The 17,929-nt window shown below is 35.9% G+C and overlaps 1 protein-coding gene across 1 annotated transcript in view; it reads left to right on the top strand.

Moving 5' to 3' along the window:
- Window positions 1–17,929, top strand: part of DYNC2H1 (dynein cytoplasmic 2 heavy chain 1) — a 138,075-nt gene that overhangs the window by 82,011 nt on the left and 38,135 nt on the right. Inside the window, exon 83 of the mRNA XM_026044630.1 lies at window positions 15,317–15,433. Coding sequence (XP_025900415.1) covers window positions 15,317–15,433 — 117 coding nt within the window. The remainder of the gene's footprint in view (window positions 1–15,316; window positions 15,434–17,929) is intronic.

The raw sequence follows: 17,929 nt of genomic DNA, 5'->3' as shown, positions 1-17,929 counted from the left end.
GTGTTCTGACAGTTATTTTTCTGTAGTTCACATCACCATCAATCTCAAGAGATAAAGTATGCTTGCTGCTCTTGGTATTCAGATAATTCAGCATAGTTTGTGCTAATCACAATCACGTTTTCAACCTGCATTTAAAACTCCTGTTTCAATGGTAGTCTTATGGGTGGTTAGCTTTTCTTTTGATATTTAAAAAACGACTTCTAGCATACAGGTCCTATCAAATGAAGAATTAGATGAGAAAAATACAGGCAGTGTGTAACAGCTAGATTCAGGTCTTATACAGCTGGATCTTTCTTTGAAGATGGAAACTTGGAGGTATCTTCACTAAGGCAAGCAAGAAAGTAGTCCTCTTCCAACAGTGAATGGTGTAAGACACCTCTCAGTGCACTACTCCTAGTCCATCTGCATTCAAATTATTTTCCAGGATTGTTATAGAGGAAGTAAACAAACACATATACTCCAGAGGAAGAAAAGGAAGAATATCTCTCTTGCAATTTAACACTAAAAGTTTATTCCTGTATCTGTGTATAGTTCTGGATGTACTAGCAAAAAYGGACATGACAAGTCCATTCCAGGTTTCTGGAATTCCAATTCTTTTAGTCCATTTTAAGGGCTATATAGATAAGCTTACAATGAAACATCCTTTCACATAAAATCATCTAATTCCTTACTAGCAGTACCTCCATGTATCAGGATTTTTCAGAGCGACTGTGTTCATTTCATTAAAGTTCTGTCTAGTGTTTTACCTTTGATCTTTAAGTCTTTCAGTATCATCTCTTTGAATTGTCAGTTTATCTTGACTTGAATTGTCAGTATGTTCTTTGAATTGAGAATTAACAGCTCTTTCAGCAGTAAAATTGTAATTATAAATGAGATTCAAACCCTCAGATTTAGGTATTTCGTATGCTGTTAAATTTCAAGTACCTTTGAAATGTTTTTCAAAATGCRTGTGCCTTGGTTGTCATGTAGTACATGAAGACTGAGGCATTTTAAGACTTTAACTGCTTAAATTCACACACTTTTATTGGGTAGACTGTACCTCTGGCGGTCGTCAAAAAGAGTCACATATCTCCAGGATACAGATGTACACATGGTACAACTTACACACTTTGGGAGGACTACATTGTTACACACCAGAAAATTCAGGGGAAAATTAAATGCCTGATTAAGAGAGGGGGGTGTGGTTATAAGGACCCCTCATTCCTTTCTAATAGAAAGGACTCTTTCTACTCTTTCCATACTTTGCAAAAAGGATTGTGTTTGCTTCTGTTGAATTCTAAACAACAGTTTCAAGTGCAGTACAGATGTATATTAAGAACTGAAGTTGTTTACATCGTTTTATACAAGTGGTAGGATTTTCAGACATTGAAACTGTGCAGTCTGGTGTTCAAAGCTCTGTATTTTGGAATTGGTAAAACAGATATTATCAGCTCATTACTAAAGAAATCAAAGCAGCCCCTCAAAAAAATCTCTTTTCATTATGGAAAGACCTTGCACTTTAACCTGAAATAGTGGGCAAGAAAGTGGGCAAGAAAAGTAGAGATTGTTACCTTTGTTATACATGTAAAGCGTTTTCTTCATAATCTGTTTTCTTTACCTTTACAAGCAATATGTATGACAATTAAAATAATAGACAAGCCTTGTCATTAATTCCACTCATAGGAAGATGGCTGATTGTCTGTCAGCTTATTTCACTGTCCTCCTTTTCACTTATACTTTATCCTACTTTCTGTCATAGACCTATAGAAGAGGCTGAGATTCAGAACAGAACATATCCAATAAGCTTCTATTTTGTGGACACCTCCTTGAGTTTCCCATTTCTGGTGTTGTTCTATTAGAGAACAGATAATGTTTTATTTGACTTTTGATTTTTAAATTTATGTTACATATTTAATGAATTGAGTACAGATGAGTTCATAGTATCTATAGATTTTTGATTTTTTTTTTTTTTAAATTTTTGAGAATTCCTGCCAACACATGAAAGCAATATACACTTTTGTACCATTGATACTTATTTTGAATATAGAATCTGTGCTATGGTAAACAGCATGAACATAGGAAATTCAGTACCTTATTGAAGTATTTTTCTTTATTTCCCAACTAGCTCTAGACAAGATCGTTTTTAACAGTATTACTAAAAATAGTAAGAAAAGGGTGTTCAGATGATTATCTTCAGTTATATAATAATATAATAATGCAATTTCTCCCAGTCATCAAAGTTTCTATTTAGAAATAAGAGATTTAAAAAAGGATTGTTCTTACTAAAGATGAGCATATGTGGATGTATGTCTACTTACCTGTGTTATTATAAGAAAAAGTAATTGATCCCCAATCAAAGTGCCAAAGTCTTTGGGAATCTTTATTTAAAAAATGATTGGTATTAAATATCTCACTTATTGCTGGAGCAGCAAGATATGACATATGGTTATATCATAGTCATGAATTTTCAGCTGTGATGTGACCACAATGTAGTTCAGGTCTGATTATATGTTTAATATGTGAGAATGAAGTTGTAGTACTTCAAGAATGCGTGATGATGAGAGATTTGTCACATTTCTCTGGGTCATGTGCACTCCAACTTTGGGTGAATGACCTATTACATTTCATACAAGAAAAATCTGCCTGCTTCTAATGCTGTTGTTGAACTTAATGATAAAATTATCAGTCTCTGGTACAGCTATTCTTATTCCCCTTTGGGAAGCCAGAGAGTATCAAGTATGTGCTCTGGGGGAGAGAGAGAGCCTCCTCCTGCCACTTGCATTACTTCTTCAAGCATCTTTTTAAAGTTGCCACCWGCTCAGTGATCTGCCATGTCACTCGCACCTGAAAGATAAACTTTAACACCCTTTATATCCACTGTTTCATCGAGTCTGAGAGAAATAAGCAATATATTCTTTTAGGCTTATAACTTAAGTCTACTATCCCATGTAATCTCCCATCTACTAGACATTTTCCTTTCTTAGACTGCATTTTTTTTTTTAATAACATCTTACTTATGCAGGGAAACACAGAATGTTACTGTGTCCCCACTAAACTCAGGGTTAAAGGAAGAAAGAATTCTTYTAAAATATACATACTTTAAAATCATTTCATTACTCCAGTTGAGACCTTTTATTAGGTCTCAGACATATAAAGTAGATTTAGATATATATTGACTTGAAATATATTCAACAATGTTTTGTCATTTCAAAATCTTTTAAAATAAGTATTAAAGAGATAATACTGTGGTTTGTTCACTTAAACCTGAAGTTATAGTGATGTAATTRTTTTATAAGAATTTAATTTCATTTCATGAAATTGATTCACTGTACAGCATTTATATCAACAGAAATGTAGATYTTAGTTTTCCTGTGATTATCTTTTCATTCATGTATTTATTTTTCATTCATTTGTATTGCTGCAGCATGACGTTTCTGTGCTGCAGCAGAGATTTGCTAAAGCACAGTGCAGCATTTTGCAGTCATGCAGAGATCTGTTCTGTAACCTACTGCATTGCTAATATTGGTATAAGCCCAAAGTGAGCACTAAAAGGAAATAATTTTTTCCCAATATGCACACCAAAAATTGATTCATATACTATTCATAGCTTCTTTTTCTTTTCCACCTACAACTTCTTCAGTTCTCATTTAAATGCTAAATATCACTAGGTAAATTATCTTAATACTGGTGATTACTAATTGAATCATTAGAAATTATATTCTAAGATGCTATTTGGGCAACTCAGAGAGTATTAATACTGTCTGCATACTGAATGCTGCTAAGAGTAATTTTTGTAAGAATATATTTAATTTGAGAAGATGTGATCTTTTCAGTAACCTGACTTCACACTTTTCCTGCGTAATTACTGTATGTGGGAAGAGTTTGTTAAATTTTAGAGGTCCTATTTCTAGAGTTCATTGTGTCTTTGGTTCTTCCTCACCTACAACATACATCCTTGACATAATGTTCCTGAAGTTGAATATGTTCATGAATAATCTCATGKTTCTTTGTTATGTTTCTCTGAAAACAGTGCAGTGAAAATATAGCTGACAGTGCAGCTGCAGGCAGGAGTTACAGCAGCTTGTTCTGTATAGCTGCAACCCAAGTTTCCCCATGCTGAACAAGTTTCCCTACCACTTAGTTACAGTCATGCTGTTTACTTCTAATCTAATAAATATTGTATTCTTGTCTGCATATTGGCTTGTATTTAGCTTGTTTGGTCTTTCAGCCTAACCAACCACCTAGCAAGTAGAGCAGTCTGGTGGAGTGTGGAGGCTTACTTTAGATTTTTGRTGAGAAGAGCTGCATCTCTCTCTAATCACTTTCTTGCAGAGTGGGCTCTAGGCTCTGTATGCAGAACAGTCTCCTGTTCCTGGGGTTGTATTTCTATTTTTCATGTAYACATATGAACCTGTCTCAACCTCTAGTATATTTTTAATAGAAAATTATACATATTATGTCTCAATCAAAACAACACACATGATAAATAGTATTTTTCCAGACTGAATCATACAGGCCTGTTTATGCATTCTTGCACCTTGGACAAGCAGTAACATGTATCTTGTTCCATGCAGGACTTAGCATTAGTACCTGTAACTAATGAATTATTGATAGTTACCACCCTAGAAGATGAAATGACAATATAGTGCCTGAGGCGTTTCTTAGAGATTGTAGCATTTGACAGCGTTCTGCTAGTGTTGTGCTATTCCACCAAATCTTGTTAAATGACTATGCCTGCGTATGACTACAGTGAGTTATGAGTAGCTATGTATGATCAGCCAACTGATAAATGTAAACGTTTTCCAATAATGTAGTAAAGCATTTTGTGAAGAAGCCTGTTTGCTCAGTAAGTGTCAGGAGAATCAAGACATTTCAAATATGACTGCCAATAGAAATCTAGCATTTAGCTCACTTAATGCTAACGTTTGTATAGAATATTATATCTGATAACTTTAACGATACTTCTGCATCACACATTTAGCTTTTTTTTTTAACATGTGTACTTTCATAATGCTCCACAGAAATAATTTAGACTTAGTAATATGAGATAAATAAAAGTAGGTCATTTTTTATATTTTCCTGGAATCGATTCCTCTGTGTCTGCCATCCCAAGAATGACAAGTGCAAGGCAAACCAGTGCCCTGGCAGTTCAGTTTTTAGGATCTCTGGAGGAGTTTGTGCATTCATAATGGAAGTTATGACTTTCAAAATTTCTTCAAAGTGCTTAAGTTCTTCAGTGCTTTGCATTTTTTAAATGGAAAACAATCTTTGATGACTCCCTGCGCAGCAGAGATACCTGTGTCTGTCCTTTTCCTATACTGGGTGTTGCTAATTCTAGAGATTTTGGTACTAATAAACAATTAGTAATACTTTGGTGCTAATTTAGTTTCCTAGTGATCTAGATCACATTTTTCCCTTTTACCTTATTTTATGGAATTATAAGAAAAAGTGATTTAGAAGTATAAATTGCAAAGAACAGGAACTGATTTTGTAACTTGACTGTTTCTTTCTTTCTTTATTGGAATGGTCCTCATTCTATTGAAAACTGCAAAAATCCTAAGTATTTTTATTTTTTATTTTACATGAAGACTTCCTTGTCTTTGTTGTGTAACCAGAACCTTATCTGAACTGCAGTGTTAGGATAACATGGTAACTATAAAATCTGAGCTTTCTAATGTAGTGTATTGCAAGATGCTTTATTCCCAAGAAAAGTTTATTGATGTTTATGATAAATGAAAGTAATTATGTCATAATACTAATAATTGTTGGTTTTAACGACTGTCAATTATTAATTTAATAATTAATTGATAATGTCATGTGTATATATAGAAAAAAATGCTATATTTCAAGTTTCTAAAATGAACTGATTCTGCATCTTTGGCACTGTCAATCTCTATTCGGCAGTATGGCCATCTTAGTTTTCATCTTCCTTTTGCTGATGATGTATCTGTAGGAACTCTTTATCCCTTAAGGATTTATCCCTATTCCACCCATTTTATGCCAGTTTATCCCTGTTCCACCATCTGTGCACTTCCTATTTGGATTGAGCTCAGTCAGAAGTGGTCTTAATTCGTGCTTATCTTCTGCTAGGCTTACAAATTGACATGAACTTTTTTTGTGCTTTGTGTGCTTTGAAATTTTCCTCGAAGATCAAGGTGCAAACACTTTTGACCTTCCCATGGGATCCCATCTGCCATCTTCCTGAACAAGCAGAAGTCTATTCTTTTGAATACCAGTGTCCTTCTGTGTGTCAGGTTGCTCCTCACTACCAGTATATTCTTCTTACACAACTCCATCTCACGGTCCCTGCAGTCAAGGCTGCAGTCATCTCAGACCAGTTCTTTGTCATTTGTCAGTGGTAAATCAAAATCTTATACTCAGCTCATCTAGCACTGGTACCAATAAATTATTTTTTGATGCAATCTAGGAATTTCCTAGAATGCTTGTCCCCAACCATGTCATTTTTCCAGCAGATGTCTGACTGGTTAAAGTCCTACCTCAGTTCTAAGGGATGCAGATATAATACTTCTTCCAGTTGTTTAAGGTTTCATCCTTTTGCTATTCTTTTTGAGGCATTTTATCAGAAACAAGCACCATGTCAACCTTCTTGTTGACTTTTCCTAACTTGTAACTCTCAACTGATGTGTCATCTGTTTTGTAGCAAAGTTTTGAGCATCCAAACCATTCCTTTGTATAGACCACAACTTCTGCTTCTCGGCTTTCCTTTATGTCCTTGATGTAAGGCTAGTGCTTGTGTTTGCATTTCTAAAAATGGCCACTAACTGGATCTTTAGAAATTCCCTGTGCTGATGTCATTGATAGAGTGCAGTAAGTAGCTTTTCCATGTTTTGAAATATTAAGGTACATGTTTGCAAATGATGATATGAAAGGGGTTTCTGTGACTGAAAGGTAAATTAAGTTAAAATGGTATAAGCTGGCAGCTCCTTCACAATTTTTATTCAAGCTTTTAAAAATAGAATTCTCATGAGAAATCTGTTGATGCAGTTCTTTGATGTTGTATAAAGCTTGTACATTTTATTTCTCATTAGTGAAAATCTTATCTTTCAAAGCACTGCCTTAAATATCAATTTGGACATGAACAAGACTAGAATGCACATATGATGTATTTAAATGTGAGGTGACCTGGTTTTGTATGTTATATGTATGTTCATATATTCATGTCATGATATTTTGTACTTAAGAATGACAGCTAAATCATTTGAAAACAGTTTTAGCACAAACTCAATGTACAGAAATAGTATTAATGCATTATATCAGAATGACTGAAGCAAATTACAGTATATGAATAGCATTTTACAATAGCTAACAAAAATTGTTGCCTAATAATACACTCTACAAAAGCTATCTAAGTACAGAGTCCTTGCATTGATTGTTTTTGTATAGATGTGATAGTGTAAAGAGAAACAATATTTCTTTTACAAAATCTATTACATGTCAGAAGAAATGGCTCATCATACCTTGAGGACAACTTCTATATATGGTACTCACTTAAAATAATTACTGGTGCTTTGGTATTCTGCTTGTGCTTGAGAGTTAGACATTTGTACCCAAAACTCTATTATCTTTTGTTATAGCCACTTTTTCATTCTGTGACGATTAATTCTTGAGTTAAAATGAATAGCAGGTGAATAATGGAAAACAATGTAGCAATATAGTAAGGCAAGCAAGATGTTAGCCAGGGTGAAGAATTTCGATTGTAGCCTGCCTATTAAAGGTAATTGCAATAATCTCATCAACATCAATAAAACAGAATTTTATTCTTGGGTTCTTTTTCTGGATTTGTTCTGACCTGCGCTTGCATTCATCAAGTCAGTGATTCTTTAGCTTTTCATGCTGTTCCTTGCGGATCTTGTTTATTTAGATTGGAATTGTTCACGATATTGCTGAAAAATACAGTCAGATGTGTAGTGGTTCCTGTGTTGTTTTGTACATTGTTGATTGCAGCTGTGGAGACACTATTTCAAGTTTAAGGGAGGACGTACAAGGACTTTTGCAGCTCTGACAGTTGAATTATGCTCAAGCTTGTACACCAGGTCTCCATGGCTGTTACTGTCCAGATCAGCTGAACTAAACCTAGAGTGAAAATGACCAACCAAAGACTGGTGTCTTTTTACTGTGCGTAGAACAGGGAGGGGGGAGTTTATGGTTATTTTTTAAGATACAGTTGCAATAGTTATAGATTCCTGTGTATTCATAAATGGACCAAATTTTTACTTTTAAAATCCTAGATCTTAGTTGGATTCTCAGCACTGGTATCTAATTTAATCTCTCTCAATCTCTATAATTCTAATCATGTTTCATTGAATAATATGGATATAATTATTGAAAAGACAAGTCTACAAACATGCAACTGAAATTATTCTTTTAACTTGTTAAGTTATTGCTATGGATGTCAGAATGAATGGAAATGTATTTCCTTAAAATAATTTAGCTTTTATATGTGCTGTCAGAGTATATAGTAACTGACATTTATGAAATGCGTCCACCCTCACAATTATATGATTAATAGGCTGAGGCAGAAATTGATGGCTAATGTACAACTGTATTATTATTCAGCAGTCAGTTTAAGTGCTTAAACTTAACAACAATTTTTAAATTATGGGGAATATTCAATGCCTTCTTTATATATCCATTCTGTATTATGGTGGTTATATACCCATAAAAGAGATGTGCTATGCTGCTGTGTTGGAACAGAACCCACAGTAAAGAGCTGTAATGGGAAACAAAGCCCTTTACAATTGCAGGGTATCAAAGCCGTCCTTCAAGTAACCTTACAAATTCTCCCTGGAATGGCACTACCTGTATGAGAATATATTAGGCTATGCATATGAGAAGTTTGTTCTCCTCCAAGAGCAAACTGCAATTATCCAGATTTCTTAATTTTTTCAGGGTATTTAATTAGTTAAGGTCATTCACATCTTCTACCCTCCATTTAGCTTCTAGTTCTCCAGCAAATGAGTATCCTAGGGGCAGCTATGAAGTAAAGCACGTAGCTCTCCTTTGAGAGAAGATATAGCTGGAATACTTGCTGGGCCAGTGCAGTCCGTCCACAGCATCCTGCTGATCCTTGTCTCTCCCTCTGTTGAACTTCTGCTCTATAGAGGAGTCTTTCAGGTGTCAAAAGTGCCTGATGCTCTTCTGTATGAAAGATACTGGTGGTGTCAGTGTTAGCTCCTCTTCTCCAGCGTATTTAGCACAAGGAGGCATTATGGCTCTGGAACAAGTCCTGTCCTACTTCACATCTTTATTGTGTGAATATGCAGCTTTGAGGTGACCTTGAGGAAATAACAAAAGCATAAATCTGCACTGCATCTTAGCAAGAATTCACCCACATACAGTGTGAAAGATTTGCTTATGAATGACATTCAAATACCCTTGTCCTAATAGCCCTCATGGGTCCAGTTCTTGCAGAGACAGTAGGGGATACTGAGAGACTGAAAGACAGAAAAGTTCCTTGGCAGCTTAGTCTGAGGCTGCTTCTGTGACAGTGTGGGTAACTGCAGCCAAACTACAAGGGACAATCATAGAATTATAGAATCACTATGGTTGGAAAAGACGTTTAGGAAAATCAAGTCCAGCTGTAAACTCATCACCACCATGCCTGCTAAGCCATACCTCTAAGCGTCTCATCTACACGTTTCTTGAACACTGCCAGGGATGGTGACTGCACCGCTTCCTTAGGCAGCCTGTTCCAGTGCTTCACTGCTCTTTGCATGTAGAAATTCTTCCTAATGTCTAACCTGAACCTGTCCTGGTGCAACTTGAGGCCATTTCCTTTTGTCCTATCAGTAGTTATTTTGGTGAAGAGATTGACCTCTGCCTCACTACAGTCTCCTTTCAGGTAGTTGTAGAGAGCGATAAGGTCTCCCTGAACCACCTCTTCTCCACGCCAAATAACCCCAGGTCCCTCAGCTGCCCTACATAAGGTCTGTGCTCCAGCCCCTTCACCGGCTTCATTGTCCTTCTTTGGACAAACTCCAGCACCTCAATGTCTTTCTTGTAGTGAGGGGCCCAAAACTGATTGCAGGATTCGAGGTGTGGCCTCCCCAGCACCGAGTATAGGGGAATGATCACTTGCTAAGTCCTGCTAGCTACATGAATTGTGTAATTCAGTCACAAAGAATATCAAACTGATTTCTGTGCTCTGTCTTAGTCATACATCCTGGTCAATGAAGATCAGTTTCACTACTCTGAGTTATTGCTTTGCTGGTATTTACTAATATGATAATGCTATAGCTTGATATTTTACTTTACGCTTAAAATATAAGAATAGAAATATCTCCTGAACAGTTATGTAAAAGGATTTATTATTTTATTTTGGGGAAGTAAAATACAGAAGTGATTTCTCTTCTAAGACTACATCTTTCTAAAACTGGCAGATGGCAGTAGAGTATCTGCTTGGTGTTTTCCGCAGATTTAGTGAGAGGGAGTTTAATGGCTTTTTATTCAAAAAAAAAAAAAATGTTTTCATCTGTTACTTAGTTTTGAAAAAAATAGTACATATCTGTCTGGCATTTTTTTTTTAAGTAGAATAATAGAATAATAAACACAGTTAAGAAATGATCAATCCTAGGTAGGTTTTTTTATATTCAAAGACAGAATTTCACAAAAGATTTGGGGCTTTAGGTCTTTCCTCTCTCTTGAATTGCAAAACTGTGTGTATTATTTAGTGATGCTGTATAAATATAATTTTTAGCGTATTTTGCTCATGAAATAAATCCAAGACTCAGATACTGTCCTGTGGTTACTATCTACAGCATTTGTCAAGTAGCATCTTTGCACAAGTAGTACGTTACTATCTTTATTTTAGTCTTCAAGTCTAAAACAATTTTCTAGCAGTTCAATATGAAGTCATATGGAATCATTTATCTTTGTTGTTTCTCATTCTGTTCATTATCTCTTTTAATTTCTCCAAATGTGTTTTCTTTAAATGTAATTCAGTGCTGTATATCTTCAGAAACCCATAAAAGGAAGCATGCAGTAGATGAAAAAGCTGAGCTGCAGTTAATTTTAATAACTGCCTAAATAAATATTGTGATTTTAAGTTTGATGACCACACATTTATTTATGTAATTCACATTTTTTCAGTGCTAAAAATGTGAAGACACATGCAACAGAGGAATTTTCTACTAAGAATGGAAAAAAAATATTTGGCAGCACTGCATTGTCCATAGTTATTAAATGCACTGTTCACAAATAAATTACTCTTTTGAATTTTTAGTAGAAATACTGCTATGATTAGTTTTCCACAACTAAAACAGGCAGTTTGTATGAAAAACGATGATTCTAAATAACCTTTTTGTCTCTCTTGAAACAGAGTGTTATTGGCCATTAATTTATATTGGATTAGCTTTCCATCCCTTACTCGTATTTTCAGTCCCAGCATTGTTTTCCTGCTTTATGGTAATTCTTTGCCCTCTTAACATTTATACTGAGATGTGTATTTATATTGAAATGTGTATTTGCAATGGACTAGCACAGCATATAAGAGCTTTTAGTGTATAATATATTAAAAGAATGTATTAGGGTAACAGTGGGGAGCATTTGGAAGTTAGGTATTTTTGAAGTGCTCTGATTTTCACTAGCCCTATTTTACCATGATTAGATTTTCAGATTGCTTAGTATTATAGCTATAGCTACGTAGCTATATAGCTGTTATAGCAGTTATAGCTGTAACTACTAAGTACCTTTTCAAATCAAGTGCAAAGGGTATCATTCAACTGACACAGATATCTGCATCTGTTCTGTTCACATTTAATTTCTCCCCAGAAGCATGAAAGTATTGTGTTCAAGGCACTGTTAGTCTCATCCTAAAGAAAATATCTAAAATTATACCCTAAAATCATCTTTTCCATATGTCAACAATAATGTGAGCTATAGGAGCTGCCATATATATATGTGTGTGTGTGTATATATATATATATATATATATATATATAAAAAAAATATAGCAACTAAAGCTTTAAGTTTGATTTCTAGGAAATTAAAACCCTTATTCTCATTTTCACACTATAGACCCATCTGTACGTACCTATGGGCACTACTTTTCCTATCTAGTCAGTAGGAAGACCTCTGAAGGACAATTTAGCCGTCTTTAGATCTGTTTGATGACTATGTGGGTAGTATAAGATGCAGGATTGACCCTTGTCAGTTGAGAAGGGACCTGTTAATGTCTCCACCTGCTCTGAGTGTACTTTGACATAAAGGATTTCACACTTGCATTTGTGTAATCAATTTTTTAACAGCTGAAAGGATTGCAGACGCTTTAGCCAGAGAGATAGAAAAGGACTGGTTAGAAAAGTTTACCTTGGGAGGTGTGGACAAAGAGCTAAAATAGGAGATGGATGTGATGCCTTGAGGACCATCTCAGGACAGCTGCCCTTTAATAGAAAAACAAATATAGTCATTTCAGAAAATCTTAGGCAGAATGGTCTCAAAAATAAGGTTAATGACAAAAACAGTAGATTTTGATCAGTCTGTAATGTAGGTGCTGATGCTCTAAATGTATCCTAAGAGTCTTGGTTCATCAGTTTAGCTTCACTATAAAAGTAGAAATGTTTCTTGAAGTCAAAATTAAGAAGGTAAAACCTTTCATGAAGACTGGCAATAACTGTCAGTGAGCCACTTAGGTGTGAGGGAGGTCACATTTTATAAAAATATGAAGGATAAAGTGACAGAATTTTTATATGGGTTGACAGAAAAGCAAGCTAGGCCAGACAGTCTCTTGAAGGAAACCCTAAAACAGTGAAGCTCAAACCTGGAAAAATTAGCTAATGATGAAGATTGATGGGTAGGGCAGGTCTTCAGTTAAAAACAGACGTCACCTTGAAGTGTGACCTTTGCTATAGAGATCTATTAAAGAGATTGATAGAGGCTGCTTACACGAGAACTCAGTCTATTTTTCCATCAGTTTTCTATTTTATATACTTTTCGAACACAAACACAGAGTCACAGAATGGTTGCGGTTGGAAGAGACCTCTGGAGATCATCTAGTCAAGCAGGAACACCTAGAGCACAGGGCACAGGGTGGCATCCAGGCGGATTTGGAAGATCTCCAGAGGAGACTCCACAACATCTCTGGGCAGCCTGTTCCAGGGCTCTGTCACCCTCACAGTGAAGAAGTTCTTCCTCACATGAAACATGTGAGGAAGACCCATGCCTGTGTTTCAACTTGCACCCATTACCCCTTGTCCTGTCACTGGCCACCACCAAGAAGAGTTTGGCCCCCTCCTTCCTACATTCTCCTCTCAGGTACTTTCCCTCTCACTCTTCCCTTCTCTAGACTAAACAGCCTAAAAGGCTCAATTAGTCTTTCTTCATAAGATAGACGCTCCAGTCCCTTAACCATCTTTGTCTATCTACACTGGACCCTCTCTAGAAACTCCACTTGTATTTTGTACTAGGGAACCCAGAACTGCCTACTTTTACTTAAAGGAACTTATAAACTAAATTTATACTCTTTCTTATATGCTTTTCATTGTAATTTCTTATCAAATAACTAAATTAAAATACTTTTTGGAATATTTTTCACTCCCCCCTGCATCTCCGACAGTCCACAGTCTACTATTTCTCTTTTTTGCTTCTCCTACTCTCTTTTCCGATTCTTGCTCCTCTCTTTTGCATGAGGAGTTCAAAGACAAGTGTTGCTACTGCTGGCACTGTGCACATCAGATCAGTTCAAGCAGAGGTTCAGAGTGGAAACTCTCAGTACTGTCCCCAGACCGTTTAATTCAGATTGAAAGAACACGAGATATTTCAGTTCAGCACTTTTTCTGAGAAGTTTTTCTACTGCAAATAAATTGAAGGAGTGGAATTGCTGTAGGTTTGATGCAAAGTCCTTATTATTTTAAAGTCCTGCTCATCATCTCAGTGCATTAATTTTACCCTTTTTCACTCTGCCTGTGTACTGAGATATTTCTTCACAATAGAGTTGGGTTACCCAAATCAGCCACTGCAAAATGATATCTAAGTTTATTTGCCCTGCAAATGTTGCATTCTGAATGACGTAATATTTGTAGGATTTATGGAAACATATAAAATTGAGAAGTTAGAATTTCCCACGTTGCAGTTTGTACCTCTTGTCTCTTTTCTTTCCCATTTAAAGTTTTTCTTCCCCATTTTTCTTCCCCCAAGAAGAATTTGCTTTTGTTGTCTCTGCTGCATCTAATTAGGTAGTTGTAGACAGCAATAAAATCTCACCTTAGCCATCCCTTCACAAAGGCTTAGCATGAGCATGTCGTGTGCTCTGGACACAACGTCACCCYGGTAGCCATGTGTTCCAGACTTGTTCCAGTATGTCAGTGTTTTGTGCTGCAGGGCCCCAAACCAGRCACACTGCTCCAGGTGCAGTCTCACAACATAAAGGGAAAAACTCACACTCAGTATTGCCAGAATTTAAACTACACATAAACCTACTCAATTTTAAATGAAGCTTAATCACTTTATTGAAGGGGTAAAGGACACYTTCCTGAGACATCTCAAGAATAACAGACATCCAGAAGGCCAAGACAGTTTTATGCTCCCATGTCCTTTGGTTTTCAGTGGCATTTAGAAGGAAATAACTGCTATAAGTAGTGGTGAAGTTCTAGAAAAGAAAGTTTCATTTGGAATTGTTTGTACTTCTAATATTAGGTTTGATGCATTTATGGACCAATCATCAGTTATCAGGAGTTATCGGAATCGATGACAAAAAAAAAAAAAAAATGATTGGACTTGAAAAATTGGGAGGTCTCTTCTTTCTGAGAGCATTGTAGTTATTCTTCTAATGTTCCTCCCTTCCTCTTCTTCCCATTTAAGTAATTTGAATGGGAAGAGTGAACTGGTTATAATGGTCTTGGAGTTGTGATGCCTTACAGGTACTGTGTATATTTAGTAACATGCTTTATTTTTTTATTTACTGATAGAGCTTAGTTAAAGATAATGCTTTATTTTTTTTCTGTAGATTCTGTAGTAAATATTCTTTTTAGTTAATTACATACCCAATTAGTTTTTAAATTACAGTTGAATGTAAGAGGTGACTGAAAAAAAGTATGAAAAACTTGCAAGTTTTTGGTTTTGTTCTTAATATGAATGGAAGTTCAAGTATGTTAAATATGTGGATATAGGATATGTTTGTATTTCAAATAGAATTTGGTTAATACTTGGACATASAGAAAAAGATAGCCCATAAATAAATCATAGAGTGGTTGCTGTAATATTGTGAGGGGTTTTTTTTGTTTGTTTTATTTTGTTGTGTTTTTCTGCGAGGAGTTTGTCTAACGTTCTTCAGTATTTGCAATATTTTTCCGTGTTCCTACATTATATTCTCATTACACAGGTCATTTCACAGCTTCGGATCCTGAGCAGGTCGGTAACTGCTGGCTGCAAATTTGACAGAGARATATGGTCTACTGAACTTTCTCCAATTCTCAATCTATGGAAGAAACTTAATCAGGTAAGAAGTAGTTAATTTGAAAAGACTTTTTTTTTATTAGCTATATTAAAAGTAAAATGTTTAATTATCTTGAATATTGATCTATTAGAAGTTGACAGGTAAATGAAGTGTATTTGAGGTGGGAAGTACAATGTAACATGTRTGTAATTAGCTGTGATGTGGGATAATGATCAGCCCTTCACTTTCTTCATGTAGAAGTGAGAGCAGACTCCAAACATGTCTCTAGTATGCACAAAGCAAAGTATAAAGCTTTATTTTTTTCCCTGTATGTTATTGAAAAATACCAGTAGCTTTCCAACCATTGAAATATTTTTTGGATATGTATTTAATTGCAATATGTGTCCATTCTCTTCGAAATGCAGCTACTAGGGGAGGATTTCTCTYACCTGATATTAAGTATCTAGCTAGATATTTGACCTGTTTTTCTGTTCATTGGTAAGAAATTGTGGCCGAAAAATGTATCCTTCAGATAGCAATACTTSAATGGAAGAAACTTTTCCTTTGCTTAAATAACAGCAGACATAGAAGTAACATGACTGACACATAAAAATTTTCARTTACATTTTGAAATCTCTCGTTAAATCTGCCCTTCATCCATGCTAAATGTTTGATAATATTACCTTTTTGACAAAATACATCATTGTACTAAATAACTTTATGATAAATTCTGTTAGTCATCTGAACATTTCCTGCTGTTAATCACCTCTCTGATCTTGTAAGAAAAGACAATATTTTTCAATATGACACCCTCTGACTGGAGTTAAACATAACCTGCAATCYTTCTGTGCAAAAGTTCTGAGGCAACTGTTTAAATTAAGTGCATGCATATATGTCTATATATTTATATAGATATAGATATATACAGATATGCRTATACATGTCAGGGAATTAGTTATAATGGCAGTGTTCAGAAGACTGATAAATGAGGCCAATTGTAAACTTTAAAATAAAGCTATACTGCATTAATATTCCCTTACAGCGCACATTGGTGATGGATGGTTAGTTCTTTATCATTATTATTCATTAGCACTGCATATTCAAAGCAGTTAATCTTTGAAACTTGCATCCTAAATTAGCTGCGAGTACACAGTGCTGTGAAGCCAGTGCTGAGRCTGTGGTGCTTGATGGTCTCAGTGCCCCAGGCAGAGGTAGGTGGGTCAGAGAGCYCTTTGACAAGGGCCGCAGCCTTCTGACCTGCCCCCTCACCGCTGGGGTCACCTCCCTCCATCAGAGGCTTCACTCTCTGCCTAATTCTTAGCCTGTGGCTGCTGCCCCTCAATGCTGAGCTGCAGGATGCTTAGAGGGGCTATTTTCCAGGCTGTGGCAGGTGCCTTATCATGCTGCTCAGCTGTTTTTCTTTCTTGCTTAGCATTTTCGTCTTTCTAACAGTATAAAGCCCTGTTAAATGTAATGACCAATTATTCACACAATCTAAAACTGCTGTGATAGGGTTTACTATTGTTTATCTTTCTGTAATATAATTGTGAAAGTTTCTTTCTGTAATATAATTGTGAAAGTTACTTCTCTTTTCAGTCACTGTTTATTAATCCAACCAGAATCCAGACAGCAATTTTACTTTGAATTTTACTTTAAATAAAATAAGTACTCAAATTCTGCCTCAGATCAGTACACTGATGTGCTTAAAGTTATACAAGCACATTTCCCCCTTTATATTTAGCTGTTTTGGACTAACCCAAGACTCCATAATCCCTTGACATTTTAATCTATATTAGCCTCATTTGAAAATGCACATTTTAAAACTTCCCTTTAAAGAACACCCTGATAACGAACACTATCCTAAAACTGCTTCTGCAGTGCCTTTCAGCATGATTTAATAACAGATTAACATTAGTCAAATTAATTAAACTTGAATGAAGTCACCCTTAAGTTTAAAAAAAAAATCCCGTCAGATGCATGGTATAAACTTGCACAAATACAAATGATTGTTTACTGAAGAAAATGAAGCCATCATGGAATAAATTGTCAAAAAAAAATGTCAGTCGTATCCCCTGGTATAGATGGATGGATGGATGGATGGATGGGTGGATGGATGGATGGATGGGTGGATGGATGGATGGATGGATGGCTTCCCTGTGGACTTTAAGCCATGGCAGGGCCATGAGGGTGGCTCAGCTTGTTCAGCAATAAACCTGCGTCTCTCTGTCTGTGGCTGTCATCCTACACAACCTCTGCCCATGGCAGAGTAGAGATGASCACCCACATAACTGGCTATGCATTATTTTCAAACATAATAAGACTTAATAATTAAGCCTTCTGTGTACTGCTCTTTGGGAATGTGCAAGAGTATTTGTCCACAATGGTGACTCCTCAGATGAGCCACTAACGGGCTGTCTGTCATAAGCATTGAGAGACAGGAAAAAAGTGCTGTATTCTGTGCTGCCATCCAGAGGGACCTGGACAGGCTGGAGAGTTGGRCAGAGAGGAACCTCATGAGGTTCAACAAGGACAAGTGCAGGGTCCTGCCCCTGGGGAGGA

The sequence above is a fragment of the Nothoprocta perdicaria genome, unplaced genomic scaffold (genome assembly GCF_003342845.1).
Source record: "Nothoprocta perdicaria isolate Ctin4 unplaced genomic scaffold, notPer1 scaffold_373, whole genome shotgun sequence".
NCBI classification, from domain to species: Eukaryota; Metazoa; Chordata; class Aves; order Tinamiformes; family Tinamidae; genus Nothoprocta; species Nothoprocta perdicaria.
This window is presented reverse-complemented; position numbering and strand designations above follow the sequence as displayed.